This window comes from Myotis daubentonii, chromosome 5 (genome assembly GCF_963259705.1).
Source record: "Myotis daubentonii chromosome 5, mMyoDau2.1, whole genome shotgun sequence".
Lineage (NCBI taxonomy): Eukaryota > Metazoa > Chordata > Mammalia > Chiroptera > Vespertilionidae > Myotis > Myotis daubentonii.
Window position 1 is genome coordinate 7009184 of NC_081844.1, and position 23139 is coordinate 7032322.

Genomic DNA, 23139 nt, shown 5'->3' on the forward strand with positions numbered 1-23139 from the left:
GATCTGGCCCTCTAGCAACTTCAGCAGGAAATTATAGCTAATTTGCCTACAAACGTCAGGTGGTCATAATAATCTGGCCACTCAGTGTGTGTGTGTGTGTGTGTGTGTGTGTGTGTGTGTGTGTGTGTGTGTGTTAGAGGCCCAGTGCACGAAATTCATGCATGGGGAGGGGGGTGGTCCCTCAGCCCAGCCTGCACCCTCTCCAATCTGGGACCCCTGAGGGGATGTCTGACTGTCTCTCACAATCCCAGACCACTGGCTCCTAACTGCTCACCTGCCTTCCTGCCTTATTGCCCCTAACCTCTCTGCCTGCCTGCCTGATTGCCCCTAACTTCTCTCCTGCTGGCCTGATAGCCTCTAACCGCCTCTGCCTTGCCCTGCACCCAGGACCCAGGATTCCCTCTTCTGGCTGGCTGCAGGCACCCAGGACCTAGGCCAGCTTCGCCTGGGCCAGCTGCAGCCACAGGGGACTGTGGGTGGGTGACTTCACCTGGGCCGCAGCCACAGGTGCCCGGGACCATGGGGCGGGGGTGCGGGTGGCTTGTCCCTCTCCCGGGCTGCAGACCCATACGCTGGTGCCTGGGACTGTGGGGCATGTGGCTTGTCCCTCTCCTGGGCCACAGGCACAGGCGCAGCCACTGATGCCTGGGACCATAGGGCAGGTGGCTTGTCCATCTCCCGGGCTGCAGGTGCAGGCACAGCTGCTGGCGTCTGGGACCATGGGGTGGGTGGCTTGTCCCTCTCCCAGGCTGCAGCCTGGCTGAACCCCATTCCTCTCTCCCCAGTGTTGAGTGTCTGAGCCATTCATGTGTGATGGCAGGAGGGCGTGATGACCATTAGCATATTAACTCTTTATTACACAGGATATATATATATATATATATATATATATATATATATATATATATATATATATATATATATATATGGAAGAATATGGAAGATGAAATAATAATAGGTATCATGCAAAAAAAGAAGAAAGAGAGGAAGAGGGAGAGAAATAGAGTGAAAGATACAGAGACAAAGCAAGAAAAAAGAGAGAGGAAATGAGAGAGGAGAAGAAAAATGAAGAGAAGAAAGACAATTATGAATCTGATGCTACAATGATATTGGACAGTTCTCAATCAATTTAAGAACTGCCATTTCTACTTCTAGTCAAGATGGCAGCATAGGTAAACGAGGTACTTGAATCCTCACACAACCACATCAAAATTACAACTACAGAACAACCATCATTCAAAACTGCCTGAAATCTAGCTAAATGAAAGTCCTACAATCAGGGATTTAAGGAAGGAGCCATTCCAAGACTGGTAGAAGGGGTGGAGATGTGGAACAGGCTGGTCCTACATCCATGTGTGATGCTTTAAGGTTGGGAGACATACCTTGGCTATGGAAGTCCTTCTGGAGGAGCAAGGGGTCCCAGTCCCACACCACACCTTCCAGCCCAGGGATCCAGGGCCAGGAAGAGAAATTCCCCATAAATTCTGGCTGTAAAAACCAGCAGAGATTGTGGCTGAATGAAATGGAGAGCTGCTGAAGTCCCAGGCAGTTCCTCTGAAAGGGCCCATGCACAGACTTACTTGGACTCACTCCCTCTGAGGTCCAGTGGAGCAGCAGCTTGAAAGGAACCAGGAACATACAGGGAGGAACTGAATCGTTCAGCATCAGGGTGAGAGCTGGGGAAGGCAACTTTCTGCTACAAAAAAGGCTGGCAGAGGCCAATGTTCCTTTTCTGAGCCCTCCCCCCACAGACCCAGCAGGTGTGTGCCATATCTAAGTCTCCATCAACCTGGCTCACACTGTTCACCCCATCAAACTGATTCCCTGAGACACCCCCCGCCCCAAAATTGTGGGCCCACCCAGGCCCACCCATTTCTATATGAATAGCCTCTTTTGCCTCATGCTTAGGACTTTCCCAAAATCTCTCAAACAAGTAGCATCTGGCCTCTGCATACCTTGTACCTCTTCCCAAGAGGCTCCACACCTGGCACTAATGGCAGTCAGGCTTGGTTTGCAGATTGGCTTCTCCTGGGCACCTCTAGGCCAAGTACAAGTAGAAACCATTTGCAGATCACTCTGTGGCTTGTGCTAGGTGACCCCAGACAAGGTACCCAGTCCCACACCACACCTTCCAGCCCAGGGATCGAGGGCCAGGAAGAGAAGTTCCCCAGTACTGACCTAGTACCTCTCAGGAGGCCCCAGAGCCAGTGGAGAGCTTCAGACCATGCTAGATTAAAACCCTACCACCTCCATGAGCTATACACTAAAGGGGAAGACTTGGTGAGCTCCAAAGCTCCACCGAAGCAAGTTCTATGCCATACAGTTGAATCCTGCACAGCAACTCCTCTGCTGTAGTCACAGTTGGTCCTCACAGCCAATATGCCTGGGTGTCAATCCCTCACAGTGACACCAACAGCAATCAAGGCTCAACTACACCAGGACAGTGCACACAGCCTACACAGGGGCATACCTAGAGCACCCAGCTTGGGTGACTGAGGAGGCTGCACCACTGGATCCTACAGGACACCTTCTACAAAAGGCCACTCTACCAAATCAGGAGATACAGAAGTCTTACTACATAGAAACAAACATAAGGAAGAAGCCAAAATGCAGAGATAAAGAAACAGGTCCCAAATGAAAAAACAAGAGAAATCTCCAGGAAAAAATTAAATGAAATGGAGGCAAGCAAATTACCAGATATAGAGTTCAAAAAAAATGGTTATAAGGATGTTCAAGGAACTTACTGAGAACTTCAACAGCATAAAAAACGGACACAGAAACTATAAAAAAGAACCAGTCACAAATGAACAATACAGTAAGTGAAATGAAGAATAATATAGGAACATCAAAAGTAGAGTAGATGAAGCCAAAAGCAAATTGGCAATTTGGAATATAAAGAATCAAAAAGCATCCAGTCAGAACAGCAAAAATAAAAAAGAACCCCCAAAATAAAGATAGTGTAAGGAGCCTCTGGGATGACAAGCATACTATGGGGGTACCAGAAGGAGAAGAGAGAGAGTAAGAAATTGAAAATCTATTTGAAAAAATAGTGACAGAAATCTTTCCTAACTTGCTGAAGACATACAAGTCCAGGAAGCATAGAGAGTCCCAAACAAGTTGAACTCACAGAGGCCTACACAAAGACACATTACAATTAAAAGTCAAAAGGTTAAAGACAACGAGAAAACCTTAAAAGCAGCAAGAGAAAAGCAAGGGAAGTCCCATAAGACTGTTAGCTGGTTTCTAAACAGAAGCTTTGCGGGCCAGAAGGAAGTGGCATGAAATATTCAAAGTAATGAATAGCAAGGACCTACAACCAACATTACTCTACCCAGCAAAGCTATTATTTAGAATTGAAGGTCAGATAAAGAGCTTCCCAGACAAGAAAAAGCTAAAGGAGTTCATCACCACCATGAAATGTTAAAGGGTCTTCTTTAAGAAGAACAAGAAAGAAAGAAAAAGATAAAATATATGAATAATAAAATGCCAATAAATACATATCTATTAACAATGTAATCTAAAAAAATAAATAAATAAGCAAGCAGAACAGAAACAGACTCGTAGATATACAGAACATTTTGACAGTTGCCAGATGGAAGGGGGTTAAAGGGATGGTTGAAAAAGGTGAGGGGATGGAAAAGTACAAATTCATTGTTATAGAATAGTCATGGGGATGTAAGGAACAGCATGGGGAATATAGTCAATAATATTCTAATAACTACTTATGGTTTCAGGTGGGTATGAGATTTATCAGGATGACTGTTCAGTAAGTTATATAATGTCTAAGCACTAGGGTATACACCTGAAACTAATATATCATATGTCAATGGTTTTTGAAAAAATAAATTGTTGAAAAAGAACTGCCATTTCTAATTGTTAATACATGGAAGACATGAGTTGAAAGGAATGAGAAATTATAATGAATATGTAAATATATTTAATACAAAATTCATTTTAAAAGAGTCCTCAAGAAAGCATGTGGAGCCATCTTGATAAAAAGTGATGGGAATATTCCATTTCTAATATTATTATATTTCAATTTCACAATGCTCTTCCAAATGCAAATAATTCATACTTTGTCTTTTGTCCCTGTGGGAAATTTTCCATAGCAGCAATGACTAAAGTGCTGTCCTAAATGGGGACATTTGGTTAGGCCTTGCATTTGTATTTCCTCCACTCTGCTCCAGGAAACTGCTACACTTGGAGTGTATCTGCAGACAGAATTTTAGGAATGGTCATCTCTAATGTTGGAAGCAGGATTAGGATGACTGCTGGATGCACTATTTCCTGACTCTGCTTCTGTCATAGGTGGCAGGACAAGAGGATTTGTGTCACAGATGAAAAAGTAAGGTCGGAGAACACCATTGAACAGTTGGCTGAATGTGTAGATGTAAGACCCATTTGTGATGTCATAAAAGGAGATTTCACCTGCTTCATAGTCCAAGAAAATCCCAATGCGACGAGGCCGCTCTAGGTAGAGGAGAGGCACGGATGGGGAGGCAAGGACCATGTACTCATTCTCTTTCAGCAGCCACATGGCCCACACTCCGTTCTCGGGAGATGGTGTAGTTTCCCCCTTTCTTGGCACTGTGTCTTGAGAGACTCCTAAACCCCACTCTGCCCTTTCTCCCACCATGACTTCCCAGTAATGCCTTCCTGATGAGAAGTTCTGCAGACCCAGGATGCAGGGCCACGTGTCAAATCGCTCGGGGTTGTTGGGGACATCCCTCCACAGTTCTCCGTCCTGCACACTGCGCAGGTCAGCAGTCAAGAGGAGGCTAGGATGCGCTGTGGCCGGGTCCAGCTTTACATCAACTGTGGAAAAAATTTTGTGGGAGATGGAAAAGGCTGGTAAACACATAGGAATCCATTATACCGAAGAGAATAATCACATCATTCCTCGTTCTCTAACAACTGCTAGAGAAAGCACAGTAAGTATTTCATCTTGCAGGTCACTGAGAATATTCTTCATTACATTTGAGTGTATTCCACTGCTACTCTGAATCCAGGGCTCATTATTGCCCCCATTGAAAACAACCACTGATGCTATAACAAAATAAGTGCATAACCACTTAGCACCCTTTTCTCTACACCCAAAGCACTTGGGTGCTCTTCGGAATATCTTTGTGAATTTAAAATAAAATTTAAAAACTACTTGGAATATAGAAAATTTCTTCTAAGAAACTATAAGAAAGTTTAATATAAAAATCATCACTTTCAAAGCTATGTTAGGTGGAATTCTGAGGTAGAACCCATGACCTCCATACTCTGGTGATACTCAAGAGGGAGATTATCTGGGTGGGCCCAATATAACCACATCAACCTCTTAAAAAATCAGAGCGGCTGCTCTGGATATTGGGCTCCTGCCAGAAAAAGGCAGAGATATTTGCATCTGATCTGGCTTTGCTGGCTTTGAAGATGGAGAGGCACCCCATGAGGAGAAAGGCAGTTGACCTCCAACTGGCAGTCAGCAAGGAAATGGGGATCTCAGCCCTATAACTGCCCCGAAATGCATTATGCTAAGACCCTAAGGAAGGCTGGGAGATATTCTTCCCAGATCTTTCACAGAAGCCTCGCCTGGCCAACAACTTGATTTTGATCTTGTGAAACCCTAAGCAGAGAAGCCAGCTCACCCCATCTGGAAGTCTTATCTGCAGAACGTTGAGCTAATAAATGCATGTGGCTTTAAGTAACTAAGTCTGGGGCAGCAAGAGGACACAAATACTGACACTGGGAAGTTCCAATGAGATTGATGTGAAATTTTACTTGTACACATAATAAGCAAATCTACATATGAAATCTCGGTGAAGAAATAAGCATGTAAAATATTCAGTGTTTTCTCTTTATAAATAATTAAAAAAGTGAATTTCATTAATATAGTTTTATTTTTAATATCACAATTAACAAATATTACGACTATGATTGCTATTCTTTGTCTCTAAGTCACTAATAGTGATTTTTTAAAATACACCTGAGTGTGTCACACAGGCAGCATACCATCTAGGTGACCCATGAAACCACCTCCAGGTGGCCATTCTCATCCCCATATTACGATGACAAGACTCAGTCAAAGACTTCATGTGATTATTTTCTCAAACTCTAGAAACTATAAATAGCAGGGCTTGAAAGTGGGTCTCCGTGGATTGTTAAGCCTATTTAACATGTTATGTCTTTCACATCATTCCTGCTCCAGCAGCCTTCTCTGTTCCATTGATAAGGAAAGATATCTGTGCGGTGGTTTTTAATACAGTCAGGCTTCCTCTTTTTACCCTTTCCATCTTAAACTCAATCACTCACGATGATAGAACTGTACCCTAACTCAGTGGTTCTCAACCTTCCTAACGCCGCAACCCTTTAATACAGTTCCTCATGTTGTGGTGACCCCCAATTTCATTGTTACAAATTGAACATAATTAAAGCATAGTGACTAATCGCAAAAACAATATGTAACTATATATGTGTTTTCTGATGGTCTTAGGCGACCCCTGTGAAAGGGTCATTCGACCCCCAAAGGGGTCGCGACCCATAGGTTGAGAACCGCTGCCTTAACTGCTCATGTCCATCTTCCCAGTGACCTCTAAAACGGTGAATATGTGGAGATCTTAACTGCCCTTTCTATAGCACTCAACACTGTTGAGAAAACACTTGTACAAGAAAACCTGCATTCTCTTTACCAAAAGGCAGTCATCATGCCTTCCCCCACTCTCTACTCCCAGCCCCTTCACGGTAACCACCGTTGGGAAAGCCAGTGATCCAGGACTGGGACTTCTCTCTCATCTCACTTCCATGTGGTTTTGGCCTGGCTGGCTCAGTCCTTTAATTAAATTGCAATCATATGCTTGCTAATTCTAAATGCATAGCTCCAGCCTAGACCCTTCTCCTGACACTCCATATTTATAAATTCATCTGATGGCCTGACATCCATATTTGGATACTTAACATTCTTCACACATTGATCTGTCCAAAACCCAACTCCTCCCTGTCTTATCTGCAATTGTACCATCAATGGAAATGGCAAGTTCACTGTCAATGAAGAATTAAATCTGGAAACCACTCATAAGTCTTCTTTTTCTCTGACATCTCATGTCTAATTGAGCAGCATATCTTCCAAGCTCTATCTTCAAAATATGCCAAAATCATGTCCATTTCTCAGCACCCCCAGTACCAGTCCATAATCAACTCTGATTGAAGTATTGCAAAGATTCAAACTGCTTTTCCCACTTCAAGACTTTCCCCTCTCTAAGTGATTCTCAGTAAAGCATACTATTCCTCTGCTTACAATTGTTCACTGAGTCCCTAGTTCACATAGAGGTAAGGCATCTGGACCAGTGGTCTAATTACTGTACTTCTGACTCTGCCACTGCGGCACAGGCCTCCTCACAGGCCCTAAAAGACATCATCTACCAGACTTCCTTCTCTGGAAGGCTCGCCTCTAGATCAGATGTTAGCTGAGTTATTCCCTACTGGGTCAGGCCTTCCTCCATCACAAAACTCAAAAGTAGATGCCCTACCCCCAGAACTTCTGGTCACCCTTACTTTTCTCCTTGTTTTCAATATTCTGTATCATCTTCTAACATTTCCTGTATATTGAAAAATTTAAGTAAATATTAGCAACATGAAGCTGGGATTTGTAGCATTTTTCTTGTTCACTGACATATTTCAATGCTTAGGAAAGTAGCTGGCATATCTGTTGAACTAATTAATTGATTACTTCAGTCTGTAAATAGCATTGGGAATATGAGGACATGAATTCTGAGAGTGTAATGATTGTAAGAATTTATGCAATTGATATATATAAATCTGCCTATCAAAACACAGGTTAAATCATTGAATGTCACTGCTAAAGAGGGGGTTGGGGTTTTGGGGGGGGTTGGAGCATAACATAGCTTTATTTTTTTATAATAAAAATTTCAAATATTAAAAATATAAAGAATAAAGTAAAAATCACAATAAATCCCATCTCTCATAGATAAGCATTATTATACTTCTGTGTATATGTATTTTGCATAAATGGAATTCATTTTATATGATTTTATATTTTTATAGCTTTCTTCCTTCATTCAATATGTTCTATTTTCTATGATCCAGGAATATCTATGTCTTTTTTTCCCTCTTTATTGAATACATTGGGTGACACTGGCTAACAAAATTATACAGGCTTCAGGTGCACAATTCTACAACACATTATCTGTACACTATATTGTGTGTTCACCACCCCAAGTCAAATCTCAGTCCCTCACTATTTATCTTCCCTATACCCTCCTCTAGCTCTCCCTACCCCATCTCCTCCCCAGCAATCACTATGGGACAAGGCTGTTTCCAATTAAGTAGTGAAACCACTATCTAGTCATAATGTATTTTCATTATTGGTATAAGTTGTATTTAAAAAGAATTTTAAAAATTAAATCTGGCCTGGCCAGTTTTCTCAGTGGTTAGGGTGTCAGCCCTCAGACCAACATGTCTCGGGTTCAAGGGCACATACCTCAGTTACAGGGTTGCAGGTTCAATCCCCAACCCCAGTCAGGGTGCAAGCAGGAGGCAACCAGTCGATGTGTCTCTTTCACATCGATGTTTTCTCTCTCTCTCTCTCTCTCTCTCTCTCTCTTTCTCTCTCTCTCTCTCTCTCTCTCTCTCTCCCTCCCGCTCTCTCCCACTCTCTAAAAATCAATGGGAAAAAAATATCCTCATTTGGGTGAGGATTTTTAAAAAAAATAAAAATTGAATCTGTATTGTTGTAAAGAATAACATAATCAGGCCAAACCAACTAATTTATGACACTACGGTTTTCCTACCTAAAAATAATTGACTAAATATTTGTTACTTTATTAATTCTCTAACTTAAGCAACTCATCAAATTGACGGATAATAAAATAAGCCAAACTTATTATTCGAACCTCTGCAATGCTTTTATATTGATTTTTTCTGTCTTTAAATATGTTTCATCTAGTCCTTCAAATTTTACTGTTTTAGTATTTTATAAACAAGAAAATGCAGATTTATTGGAACAAATGTTACTCCCATCACAGCTACTGAGCCACTATTTTAACCAAATGCAGCGTATATATTGGCATCAAGACTGTTCACCACATTCCCGTCTTCTTCCCTCTGGGCACGGTGCGTGTCCCATCCCCTTACAGCCTGGCATTGCCATGGGACACATTTTCATGAATAACATCGTCGGGGAAGCCACGTGCACCACCTCAGCATGTGTACCTTCAGGAGCAGTTCCTGGTTCACCATAACCTCACCCTCTCCATGGCTACCAGCAATACAACGGAGGTGGGCTCTGTCTGCAAGGGCCCCAGAATGAGATGATGTGAAACCAAACCCTCCATAATCCTATATAATAAAATCCTAATATGCAAATAGACCGAATGGTGGAACGACCGGTCGCTATGACGTGCACTGACCACCAGGGAGCAAACACTCAACGCAGGAGCTGCCCCCAGCCCACAGGCCCCAGGCCAGCCAAAGCAGGTACCGGTGGGGGTCCCCTGATTGCTCTGCAGAGGGAGGCAACCAGCAGTGGCAGGGGACGGGGCCAGCAAGCAGGCAGCGCCAGGCCAGCCACGGCGGTGCCAGCAGGGGCCCCCGATCACCCTGCCAGTCACCCACAGGGCGGCCCTGATCACCAGCCAAGCCTAGGGACCCTACCTGTGCACAAGTTTCATGCACCGGGCCTCAAGTCCAGTAATAAACCAATAGCATGACCTCAAAATAAAACTGTGCTGACTTTAGTCACGAAACTTTGGGGTTTGCTTGTTACTGTACCTGACTGCTCAGTAAGCAGCCAGACTCCAAACACCCTGTCCTCCAAACTCTAAGGTGCAACCCACCTTGGAACTTCCTCAACATTTCTCTCATCCCAGGGATTCGACACATGGTCTTCAGCTCCAGGGGGATGGTCTCCGGTTCCAGCTGTGTGACACTCTTACTTCTGGGAAGAGCACAGAACCCACAGTTTTTAACATCCACCAACCTCCTTGGCCTCTCCCAACCATGCTCTGCTTCAGAAAGTAAACATACCGGCTCAAGGTTCCTCTCACCCCCTGGAAACAAAAGAGAAATACAAGCAGGTGTGAGTTTGATATCAGAACTGCTTTTGACAAAATGGGGACAAACCATGAACATCTCTTTAGGAACTATTGGAAATCACTAACTATTATAAAGTATAGAAGACATGGATCTCTCTTAATAAAAAACATATATAGGCTATCGTTGAATTTTCTCATGAATTTCAAATAATATAATCAGTTTCCCTCTATAACAATAGAATATACAAAAGTTTAAGTTAATTCCTATGATAGCTACCAATTTAACTATTTTCCAAATTGATAATTCTGACATTTGCATATTTTAATAAAGAGCTATGTTCTGCCACAAATGTATGTGGGGAAAAGAGGGGAAGGGGAACGTCTGCAATAAAGTCAGCATTAAAATTGTTAATAAAAAATATCTTAGATATCTACAGAATGTGTTTGAGAAAGTGAAAGGTATAGACAAAACGTTACTCTCAGTGTCTCTGAAAGAAACCCCAATTCCTCATGTCTCTGGACTCTTATGTGAACAGTTTCCCTAAGTGGATAAAGACAGAAGTCACCTAGCATCATTTTATTGCCAAGTAGATTATTAAGTAAATCAACTGCATACATTTCTCCTCTCCCTCTAAAAACATTCACCTATCAGATTAATTTTTGTAAGTAGGAAATGACAGAGTTTACATTTATGGCAGACCTTGTTCTTGGCCATTGGATATAAAATGTAGTTTACTGATACTGAGGGGAAAGGGAAAGGTGAGGATGAAAATAAAAAGAAATTATTTGAATACATCCTCCTAAGATTTGCATTATAAATCATTTTAACATTTATTTGGTGTTAATGAATCCTCATTTTATTTTTATTTTTTTAAAATATATTTTATTGATTTTTTACAGAGAGGAAGGGAGAGGGATAGAGAGTTAGAAACATCCAGGAGAGAGAAACGTCCATCAGCTGCCTCCTGCATACCCCCAACTGGGGATGTGCCCGCAACCAAGGTACATGCCCTTGACCGGAATCGAACCTGGGACTCTTCAGTCCACAGGCCGACGCTCTAGCCACTGAGCCAAACTGGTCAGGGCATGAATGCTCATTTAAATAGCTTGTATTTTGAGATATGATAAGACAATGAATGTTATTAAAAATGCTACAGTTCTGCTCTGGCTGGTGTGGCTCAGTTGGTTGAGTGTTGTCCTGTACACCGAAAGGTGGCAGGTTCAATTCCCAGTCAGGGCACCTATGCGGGTTTGATCCCTGCTTGGGCTGTAGGGGAAGCAACTCTCTCACATCGATGTCTCTCTCTCTCTCTCTCTCTCTCTCTCTCTCTCTCTCACACACACACACACACACACACACACACACATACACACACACACATCAATAAAAAAATATCCTCAGGTGAGGATTTTTAAAAAATGCTAAGTTCTTGTGTTTACCTACCATTTAAAATTTAAATTAAAAAATCCTTTCTGACCTTCAGTGTGCTCACAAGGAAATAGGTATAGCAACAATAACAATAATAATTTTTATATAGAGATATTTTGAATACAAAATGGGTAAAATTAAATATAAATGTTTTGTAAATCCTTCATTTAATGGCCTCCACTGTGCTAAGTCACCATCCTTGTATGAGGATATGAATCACTTAGTTTAGAAATCTCTGAGTAAGTCAATGGGACGGAGATGGAATTCAGTCTGCCTGGGAACTTTCTATTACAGTGGTTCAGTCAGATGACACGCATGCATCAAGGACGGCATTTCTGATTAACCAGGATTAATGCCTTCATGGAAGATAAAATGAACATCTCCTTCTCCCTGTTATTTGTCTATTCTATAATACCACACAGAATATGAGCCAACTGCACCAAGCTCTGTACTTGCACTGTGCCTGGACTAGGCATGCGATGTGGCTGTTTGCCTTAAGTTTTAATGTGAAAATCCCAATCTGGACAACTTGAAATTTATTTATGTGCTTGACTATTGCCCGAGACAGGTTACCAAAGACGTTCTGAATTGGCCATTACTGAATACAGCAATATTGCCATTGACAGATTGTAAGGTTTTAAGAAGTGTTTTTGCCCAACATAGTGTAGGCTGTCCTTCTGTTTAATGTTACACACATGACAAAGTTAATTTTTAAAAAAATATTTAGGTTTTTCTCTTCAATGTGAACTATTTTATAAGATTCTGGAGGATCCCCTGATTCTCCTGCGCTTCTGGTGAGCTGGAGGGTGTGCTCTCCGCGGGGTTGTGAGCGCTGCAGCGCCCTGAGACCTCACCTCCAGCAGGTCCAAGGCCGGGAGCCGGCAGCGGTCCTCCAGCTCCTGCGCCAGCTCCCGCAGGGCCCGGCCGCGCTGCGCCAGCTGCCGCTGGCCTTCGCGCAGTCTCTGCAGCGTGGCGCGCTCCTCCTGCTCCAGCCGCCGCAGCTGCAGCTGCTCCTCCAGGGCCAGGAAGCCGCGGTACTTCTCGAACTCCAGCCTGAAGCGTTGTCTCTGAGTTTCCACTTTCTCCTGCAGGAAGAGGTGACTTCCATCACCAGGGCGGGCCCAGCGCCTGCTGCTGCCTTCCTGAGGCAGTGAGGCTAGAAAGGCCACGTCCTAGGTGAGCGCAGCTCCCCCACTCTGGGCACGCACTGGCTAATTTTAAAACACGCTGACACCTGGCTTGACAGAGCTTTCAAGCTGAGAGTTTAAGAAAGGCATGGATTTGGTCTTGGGGGCAATGCACTTTTATATTCCAGTTTCAGCAATGCACACAAAATGTGGGGAAAGGAGTAAGGGTATTAGAATTAAATGGCTGTTAAGTTATTGAGGAAACTCACTAACATACCAGTTGAAATGTACTATTAGGGATCACTAGGAGGAGCCATGCGCAGAAACAGCAGGGTCATTAAAAGAGATCAGAGACCTGGGTTTATAGATGGAATGAGGAAAGGCTTGGAGATTAGAGAACCTGGATGTATCTTCTCAGTTCCACACCTGGAAGCCTGGGGCCAGCCCGCTCTGCAGAGTCCGGAAAGAGCTAAGCACTGACTGCAGACTCAACCTCAGGAATTTTGATTTCTACTCAAATCTCACTGCCATGATTTTTTAATAGACCTAAGAAACATATTTTTTTAAAAAAAAAAACATATTTTATTGATTTTTTACAGAGAAGAAGGGAGAGGGATAGAGAGTTAGAAACATCGATTCAGCTGCCTCCTGCACACCCCCTACTGGGATGTGCCCGCAACGAAGGTACATGCCCTTGACCGGAATCGAACCTGGGACCCTTCAGTCTGCAGGCCAACGCTCTATCCACTGAGCCAAACCGGTCAGGGCATGAGAAACATATTTGATACAGCAGTATTATATCTAAACTGAGTGCAACAGGCTAATTTTTCTCCCACAGTCTCTCCACATTTTACATTCTCTGGCCCAGATTTAAACATGATCACATCTTGATTTGCTTAAGGAGCATAAAATATCACCTTTCAGAAATTAATAATAGTTTTCCTCAAATCCCATAGAACTCAATTCCTCTCTCCAATTTCCCATCTCTACTTCCATCTACCTCTTGGTAAATGACTAGATTCATATAATGCCTATTTAAATGAACCAACTCTGAATTTGATAATCTGATCTGTAACTCAGGTAATTCCTCCAGATGCTGGAAGCTATGAGGAGTGGAGCATGAGGGATGGTGTGGTGAGAGGGGGTTTGGCTGCAATGCATCTTTCCCTCATATTATCATTTTCAGTACCACAATTATATCTACATATATAAGAAGGAAAAGGGTTTTGTAGAATTTACAGTTCATCTTATCAAACCTGTGCTTGTCGTATTTGGCTCATAGGGGTATATTCTCAATAATAAAGATCATGCAAATTTATTTGGCTTAGAACAGGAATCTTAGCATCATCTCTACTTTAGAATAACCAGTGTAGATTTTTTTAAAATGCAAGACCAAGATCTTGATATGGAGTTTCTAATTTTGTAAGTCTGCAGTTAGTTCAGGATTGAAAATATAAAATCATCAGATATCAAGTTATACCATTAAGCTACTCTACTCAGAATAGCCTGGTACTGGCACAAGAACAGGCATATAGATCAATGGAACAGAACAGAGATCCCAGAAATCAACCCAAGCCATTACGCTCAGTTAATATTTGACAAAGAAGGCAAGACATACAATGGAGTCAAGAGAGTCTTTTCAATAAATGGCGTTGGGAAAATTAGACAGGTACATGCAAAGAAATGAAACTTGACAACCATCTTACATCATACACAAAAATAAACTCAAAATGAATAAAAGATTTAAATGTAAGTCATGAAACCATAAAAATCCAAAAAAGAAACCATAGGCAGCAAAATCTCAAACATCTCTCATAGCAATGTTTATGAATATATCTGCTAGGGCAAAGAAACTAAGGAGAAAACAAACAAATGGGACTACATCAAAATAAAAAGCTTCTGAATAGCAAAAGAAACCATCAACAAAATGAAAAGGGAGCCCACTATATGGGAGAAAATATTTGGCAATGATACATCTGATAAAGGGTTAATCTCCAAAATATATGGGGAAGTCATACAACTTAACAAAAGGAAGACAAACAATCCAATCCAATTAAAAAATGGGCAAAGGACCTAAATAGACTGCTGAGGCTAAAGCAAACAGTAGTTAGCATATTAATGCAAAACATAACCTGTTGGAAGGCCAATGGACTTTGATATTCAGCAGGGCTGAAAATCAGCATAATACTGCCCTGCTGTGGGCTCAATGGCTCATGGCAATTTCCTAACCTATACTCCTTATGCTGTTTACCAAACTTTACCTTTGATCTGCCTGTATGCATTGCTAAAGGATAAATGTGTATTCAAGTAAATAAAAAGCTGACTGGCCAGAAGTCAGGGTGCCTCTTCAAGAGAGAGGTCTCCACCTGCACCCCCCCCCCCCCGTGCCTTCTAAATTCATATTTCTTGTATAGCATTTTCATTTGTGCATCAGCCCCTCCTTCAGATCCTGAACCCCGCTGGGAAGGTTGTGGCAATAGACACTTCTCCAAAGCAGACATAAAGATGGCCAAGAGACATATGAAAAAATGCTCAAAATTACTGATCATCAGAGATATGTAAATTAAAATGACAATGAGGTATCACTTCACAGCTGTCAGAATGTCTACCAACAACAAACCAACAAATGACAAGTGCTGGCAAGGATATGGAAAACAGGGAACCCTAGTACACTGCTGGTGGGAATGCAGACTGGTTCAGGCACATGAAAAACAGTATGGAATTTCCTCAAAAAATTAAATATGGAACTGCCATTTACCCAGTGATCCCATTTCTAGGAATATATCCTAAGAAATCTGAAACACCAATCAGAAAGAATATATGCACCCCTATGTTCATAGCAGCACAATTTACAATAGCTAAGATATGGAAACAGCCTAAGTACCCATCAGTAGATGAATGGATAAAAAAGCTGTGGTACATTTATACCATGGAATACTATGCAGCAGTAAAATAAAATAAAAAAGGATCTCTTACCCTTTGAGACAGCATGGAGGGACTTGGAAAGTATTATGCTAAGTGAAATAAGCCAGTCAGAGAAAGACAAGTATCACATGATTTCATTCATATGTGGAATCTAATTAACAAAATGAACTAATGAATGGAGTAGATCCAGAGACATGGAAGCATGGAACAGAGTGCAGAATCTCAGAGGGAAGGTGGGAAAGGGTGGGTGGATGGGAAAAGATCAATAGAGTGTGCAAGGCCTGCAGCAGGGGGACAGGAGGCTAGAAGGGGTCTATTGGGGAACAAAGGGGACATATGTAATACTTTTAAAAATAAAGATTTAAATTTTTTTAAAGACCCAAATGCAACAGTGTGGCCCATATAACTAACACAAAGGACATTCCAAGAGCACCCAGGTCAGAAGATCAAGGAGACTACTACACTGTGTCCGACAAGAAGGCCATTCAACCAAGACAGGGTGGTACAGCAGTCTTATCCAATACAAAAAACACACACAATAAGTAGGGAAACAAAGTCACTGGCCACAAATGAAAGAAGAGGAATCTCCAGAAAAAGGGCTAAGTGAAATGGAGGCAAGCAATTTATCAGATATAGAGTTCAAAGTAATGGTTATAAGGATGTTCAAACAACTTAGTGAGAACTACAGGAACTTAGTGGGAACAACATCAGCATGAAAAATGACATAGAAACTATGAATAGGAAAGAGTCAGAAATGAAGAATGACATAGCTGAAATAATGAATAGCCTGGAAGGAATTAACAGTAGGTTAGAAGAACCTGAGGATCAAATTAGTGAATTAGAAATCAAGGTAGAAAAAAAATCACTCAATTAGAGCAGCAAAAAGAAAATATACTTAAAAAGCAAGAGGACAGTTTAGCAGGGGTGGGCAAACTTTTTGACTCGAGGGCCACAATGGGTTTTTAAACTGGACCGGAGGGCCGGAACAAAAGCATGGATGGAGTGTTTGTGTGAACTAATATAAATTCAAAGTAAACATCATTACATAAAAGGGTACGGTCTTTTTTTTTTAGTTTTATTCATTTCAAATGGGCTGGATCCAGCCCGCGGGCCGTAGTTTGTCCATGGCTGGTTTAAGGGAACCGAGGGACAACACAAAATGCAGCAAAATCCACATCATAGGGGTACCAGGGAAAGAAGAAAGTGAGAAAGGGCTAGAGAACCTGTTTGATAAAATACTGACAGAAAATTTCCCTAACCTGGAAGAGGAAAAAGTCCCATAAGGTCAGGAAGCACAATGAGAACAATAAAAATGAACACAGAGAGACCCACAGCAAGACACATCATAATTAAAATAGCAAACTTTAAAGGCAATGAATTTTATGGGCAGCAAAATAGAGGCAGTTACCTACTAGATAGCTATATCTGATTTCTCAACTGAAACAATACAAGCTAGAAGGGAATGGCATGAAGTAGTTAAAGTAATGAAGAGCAAGAATCTAAAACCAAGAGTACTCTATCCAGCAAGGCTATCATTCACAATTGAAGATGAAACAAAGAGCTTCCCAGACCAAAAAAAAAAGTGTAAAGGAGTACATTACCACCAAACCAGCATTGCAAGAAATGCTAAAGGGACTATTGTAAAAAGAAGAAATAGAGAGAGTGAGAAGAACATGGGCATACAGAATAAAAATGGCAATAAATAAGTACCTATCAATAATAACCTTAAATGTAAATGGATCAAATGTTCCAACCAAAAGACACAGGATAGCTGAATGGATGAGACAGCATGACCCAACTACATGCTATCTACAAGAAACTCACCTCAGAACAAAAGACACACACCAATAATGAACTATCAGGAAGAGGAACTAAGAAAACAAGCCCATATACTATTGTAACAACCACAAAAAAATAGGGTACTTAGGAGATAAAAGACCTGTACTCAGAAAACTATAGAATATTGAAGAAAGAAATTAAGCAAGATACAAATAAGTGGATGCACATACCATGTTCATGGGTTGGAAAAATTAACATAATTAAAATGTCCATACTACCCAAAGCAATATATAAGTCCAACTCAATTCCTATTAAAATATCAATGGCATATTTCAAGATAAAAAAATATTCCAAAATTTATATGGAACCAAAAGACACTGAATAGCTGAAGTCATCTTGAGAAAGAAGAAAAAAGTTGGAGGTATCACAATACCAAATTGCAAACTATGCTACAAGGCCATTTTGTAATCAAAACAGCCTGGTACTGGCATAAGAACAGGCATATAGATCAATGGAACAGGACAGATCCCAGAAATACACCCATGCTTTAATGGTCACATTTAGTATTTGACAAAGGAGGCAAGGGCATGCAATGGACTAATGACAGTCTCTTCAATAAATGGTGTTGGAAAAATTGGACAGGTACACACAAAAGAAAGGAAGGAAGGAAGGAAGGAAGGAAGGAAGGAAGGAAGGAAGGAAGGAAGGAAGGAAGGAAGGAAGGAAGGAAGGAACTAGACCACTAACTTACACCATACACCAGAATAAACTCCAAGTGGATAAAAGATTTCAGTGTAAGTCATGAACCATAAGATCCTAGTAGAAAACATAGGCAGTAAAATCTCAGACATCTCTTGCAGCAATATATTTGCTGATATGTCTCTGAGAACAAGGAAAACTCAGGAAAAAATAAACAAATGGGACTACAAAAAAACTAAAAAGCTTCCCCACAGTAAAAGAAACCATCAACAAAATGAAGAGAACCCACTGTATGGGAGAACATATTTGCCAATGATATATCTAAGGTGTTAATCTCCAAAATATATAAAGAACTTGTACAAATCAACACTGGAAGACAAACAATCCAATTTTAAAAATGAGCAAAGGATCTGAATAGAAACTTCTCTAAAGAGGACATACAGATGGCAAATAGACATATGAAAAAAAATGCTCAACATCACTAATCATCAGAGAGATGCAAATAAAAACTTCAATGTATCACCTCATACCTTTTAGAATGTCAACTCTCAATACATCAACAAACAACAAGTGCTGGTGAGGATATGGAGAAAAGGGAACCATAGGACACTGTAGGTGGGAGTATGGACTGGTGAAGCCACTATGGAAAACAGTATGGAGTCCCCTCAAAAAATTTCAAATGGAACTGTCATTTGACCCAGTGATCCCACCTCTGGGAATATCCTAAGAATCCTGAAACACCCATCAGAAAGAATGTATGCACCTATGTTCATGGCAGCATTATTTACAATAGCCAAGCTCTAGAAATAGCCCAAGTTCCCATCAGCAGATGAGTGGATTAAAAGAGCTGTAAAAAAGAAGCATGGCTCAGCCTGGGAAGTATTATGCTAATCAAAATAAGCCAATCATAGAAAGTCAAATACCATATGATCTCACTTATATGTGAAATCTAATGAACAAAATAAACTGACGAACAAAATAGAACCGGAAGCATGGATACATTCAACTGACAAATGTCAGGGGGGAGGGGTTGGGATGACCTGGATAAAGACGGTGAAGGGATTAGCTAAAGAACATACCATATATGCATAGCCATGGACACAGACACTAGAGTGGTGAAGGCCAAGGGAAGGGGACACGGCGGGCTGGGTGGAGGTGGGCAACGGGGGAGGAAGGAGTGGGGGACATCTGCAATAGTGTCAACAACAAAAATTTCAAATTTAAAAAAGGAGGCTGAATGTCCAAAGGATCCTGCTCTATGTATGATGGATCTCTTCTAGCTGTGTTTCATCTATATCAATGCTATGAAATGTTTATTATTCATTCATCCAGCAAATGCAATCTTCAAACTCGTAGTGGTAGAATCGGACTCTGCTTGAGGTTCCAGGGATGCAGCAGTGAGATACAGTGAGAGCCAGATCGGCAAAGCTGTTTATGATTCAGGTGGGGGTTAGGGATAAGAAGGGCACAGCCGTAACAAGAGTGCGGAGCAGGGAGGAATAATTTAATGACCCAAATTTGTATCCTTCAAACATGCAAGGCTTCTGAAGTCACAACATTCTCATACCTTCCAAATGACAGTTTTCTTCCCCACGTTGGCCTCCTGCGTCAAGGCCTCCTCCATCTCTTTCCTCACAAGTTCCAGGGCCATCTGGAGCTTTACCTGTTTGGGAAGATATGCTGAGACCATTAAGATGCCCTCATTCAGCATCTATCCCGACTAAGCGTGTCAGGGATACACTACACCTCAAACAGGCCTTGTGAGCATAGCAATATGTCCAACCGCATTATAACTACATGAAATACAAATACACTTTGTCAATGTGAGACATAACCAAAGGTTTATCTAAAAGTATGTTCATTATGGCATTATTTAAAATAGCAAACCCCCAAAAAATAAAAAATAAAATAAAATAGCAAACCCACAACTAATCAAAATATTAAAAGTAGGAGGTAAGAAAAATATATTTTACATTAACAGGATACAATTAAAATAAGGTGCTTAATAACAAGAATAAGGGGCTTAATAACAAAAAAATGCTCAAAATTCTAAAGTTAATTAAAATAAGTATATTTTATTTAATGTGATACCAATTTTGTAAAATGTGCTTTAAATAATATATAAAAACTAGGCAGAGATCATTAAAAACATTCAATGGATTAAAAACCTTACCTATTAGTGCCTGGTGAGAAATAATGTTATTCCTAAATCTGTACATGTCAACTTCCAAAAATTATTTACTACTTTGTAATCAGAAAAGTGTTTATTATTATTAGACAACAAGAAACCATGTAAGTTGGTATGTACTCAATGAAAAAGAAATAGAGAATGTTGTAAATCTCACAAGGAGTGGAAAAAATTTAATGAAAACTAAATCTCCTTTCAACCCTAGCCCCGGCTAGAGGTAAACACATATTTTATTTGCAGCGAACACACACAAAGATACACCTACACACAAATTTTAAACCTCTACCCAAAGTCACCCAATAAGCCTCATAAAATAAACTCTTTTCAAAGTCATTAATAACAAGTTATTTCTAAAAAATAATGATGATAAAGTAATGCTCATACACGCAGTTGGACTGATGAAGGATTTAACACGACCAAATGGCATTGGAGTTAGCATTTGAAAGGAATAGAAACATATAGCTGGAGAAAAGCTCCCTCCCGTGGAAGAAATTGTGAGCAAAAGCAAGAAGGTGCCTAAGGCCTGGTGTCTTGGGGACAACCGAGATCCGGCTAGTGTTGCTGCATCTTGGCTGGTGAAGACGACAGCTGTAGAAAGAGAACATGGGGCCCTAACAAGTTGAGACTGATAGGCTAAGATGCTCAGAAGATATTTATTTGGTATTTAATTGAAAGTATTAAAATAGAGAAAACTTCTCTAGAAATATTACACTAGCCATGCTCTGTATGGTGCTTTCTGGATGTAAAGAAGGCAGGAACACTCTGCAGAAGTCTAGTTGGAAAATAGCTGGCATCTGAGTTTTGTAGGTGGCAACCAAAACCAAAGAGAAAACTCAGAGATATTTCCAGGTACGGCCAGAGGGAAGGGAGGGAATAAACACCCCAAATCTTGATTTAAACAAAACCAAGTTTTAAAAATAAAAGAAAATTTGTACTTTAATTCATTTCATCGTGATGGTATTTCAGATAACATGTCAATATCTTCTTTTGCTAGTAGCTGTTCCAGATGTCAGGAATTTAATTGCGTTCAGAATATGTCCGGGAACTTTTGAAGAGCACTAGGACGGAGAATTCTATGTATAGAGTTTCACAGATGACCCTTTTGGGGGGCAAGGATTCATATAGGAGGCACCTCTTCATTAAGGTGCTCACATCCTTAGTCCCCGAATAGGAGTTGAATAAAGACCTGCTTGTGCCCTTAGCTCCTGGATTCCTACTTCAGAGCCCTGCGCCCACTCAGGCGCTATTGAACTAATACTCAAACCCCGGGATTGTGTTGGTAACAGTGTTAATAAGGCGGAGGTAAACATTATGTAAAAGAAGGCGTTGTGCCAATGGTCGCTTTTAGGGAGGTTTTCCGTAAAGCGCACACCTGTAACCAAGCAGCAAGTGGACACCGGCGCTCTAACTGTGGGGCCCAGACTGTCAGCATGGGGGACGGAGCAGAGGAGGGGGTACAGGGCCGGGAGGGCCTGTGGGGGAGGAACCCTGCCCAGCCCTGCTCTGTGCTCCTTAGCAAGGGCCGCCGGGGGTACCACGGAGCAAAGGCAGGACCTCCCCAACCTGAGCGCGCGCTGTGGGAGGGGGACTCGTCTCCCAGGGGGAAGGCCAGGGGTGTGCGGAGGTTGGGGAGAGGGGGCAGTGCGGGCAGGGGCGATGGGGGCGCGGGGCCGAGGGCCAGGGGCACGCAGGGGAGGCGAGGAGGGCGGGGAGGCGCGCGGGGGCAGACACGACGTCCTTGGGAGCAGGCGCCGGCGCCAGGCTGGTCCCTGGGCAGGTCCCCGGACGCCTCCGCGGGGCCGGCCGGGGTCCGAGGGCCCTTCCCGCCCGGCCGGCCGGCAGGTGCGCCGCGAGCACAGCTCACCTGGTGGCGCTGGGCGGCCTCCTGCAGCGGCGCCGTGCGGTGGCCCCTGTGCTCGGGGCCCGCGTCGCACGCCCAGCACAGCGCCGCCTGGTCCTCCTCGCAGAAGAGGCTGAGCTCCTGGCCGTGCCGCGCGCACTGCGGGCCCGCGGGGCTCGCGCCCGGGCCCAGCTGCCGCAGGCCGTCCACCAGGCTGGCCAGCTGCCGGTTGGGGCGGAAGCCCTCCCGCCGGAAGGGGCCGCGGCACTGCGGGCAGGCGAAGAGGCCGCCCTGCTCGCCGGCCGCCCGGTCGCAGAACTCGGAGATGCAGCGCAGGCAGAAGCTGTGGCCGCAGTCCACGCTGACCGGGTCCTGCAGCAAGTCCAGGCACACGGGGCACCGCGCCTCCTCCCGCAGGCGCTGCCCCGCCGAGCCCGCGGCCATGCCGGCCGCCCCGCGCGGGCCGTGCGCCCCCCTCCTGTCCGCTCGGCGGGCCCTGCGCCCGCTGCCTCCACTATCTCTCTCCGTCCTGTCCGCACGCTCGGGAGGGGCCCTGCCTGAGGAGCGGGCAGCACGCGCTTTATCTGCAGGATTGCGTTCGGGAGGCCGGGGAGCCCCTCCCTGTGAAAAGCGACAGCGCACAGGCCCCGGGCTACGCGGTGAATGAACACTCTGACGGGAGCCCCTGACTGTGTGCCTTCCTCTGCTCCTGTTTCCACCTCCCGTGACTCGGGGAAGGGCTGAGAGCCTTCCTTCTGCCATGGTCTGCACCACCCAGTAGCCTCCTCAGCCTTAATGCATAATGATTTCTTAACATCTTTTTTCCAACCTGTCTACCTCCTGTTAATTAGCTCATGGTTTTTTGAAAAATGAGTACATGAATTGAAGGGGAGATGGATGCCCGAATAGACGTGTGTGGCGGTGATGGGTCTGTAGACCAGCAACACTCAGAGCATTTGAATGACTATCCGGTTGGGCTCACAGAGGGTCCGCAGGCTTGCCAGGGAGGGAGTTAGGGTTGCTGCCCAGCGGATCTCAGAGGTGACAACGCCTGAGGCCAAGAGGTTCCTTGGAGGGACAATCAAGCAGAGGCTGTCAGTGCGGCTGCTCCTGTGACA

General features: G+C 43.0%; 1 protein-coding gene across 1 annotated transcript; it reads right to left on the bottom strand.

Moving 5' to 3' along the window:
- Positions 1-920: 920 nt before the first annotated feature.
- TRIM58 (tripartite motif containing 58) lies at positions 921-22627 on the bottom strand. Its single transcript, XM_059695757.1, has 6 exons — positions 22046-22627; positions 19561-19656; positions 12318-12548; positions 10027-10049; positions 9837-9937; positions 921-4815 (listed from the first exon to the last, which is right to left on the bottom strand). Exons 1-6 carry the CDS (start codon positions 22463-22465, stop codon positions 4226-4228), a joined length of 1461 nt encoding a protein of 486 aa, XP_059551740.1. The 5' UTR covers positions 22466-22627; the 3' UTR covers positions 921-4225.
- Positions 22628-23139: the final 512 nt, after the last annotated feature.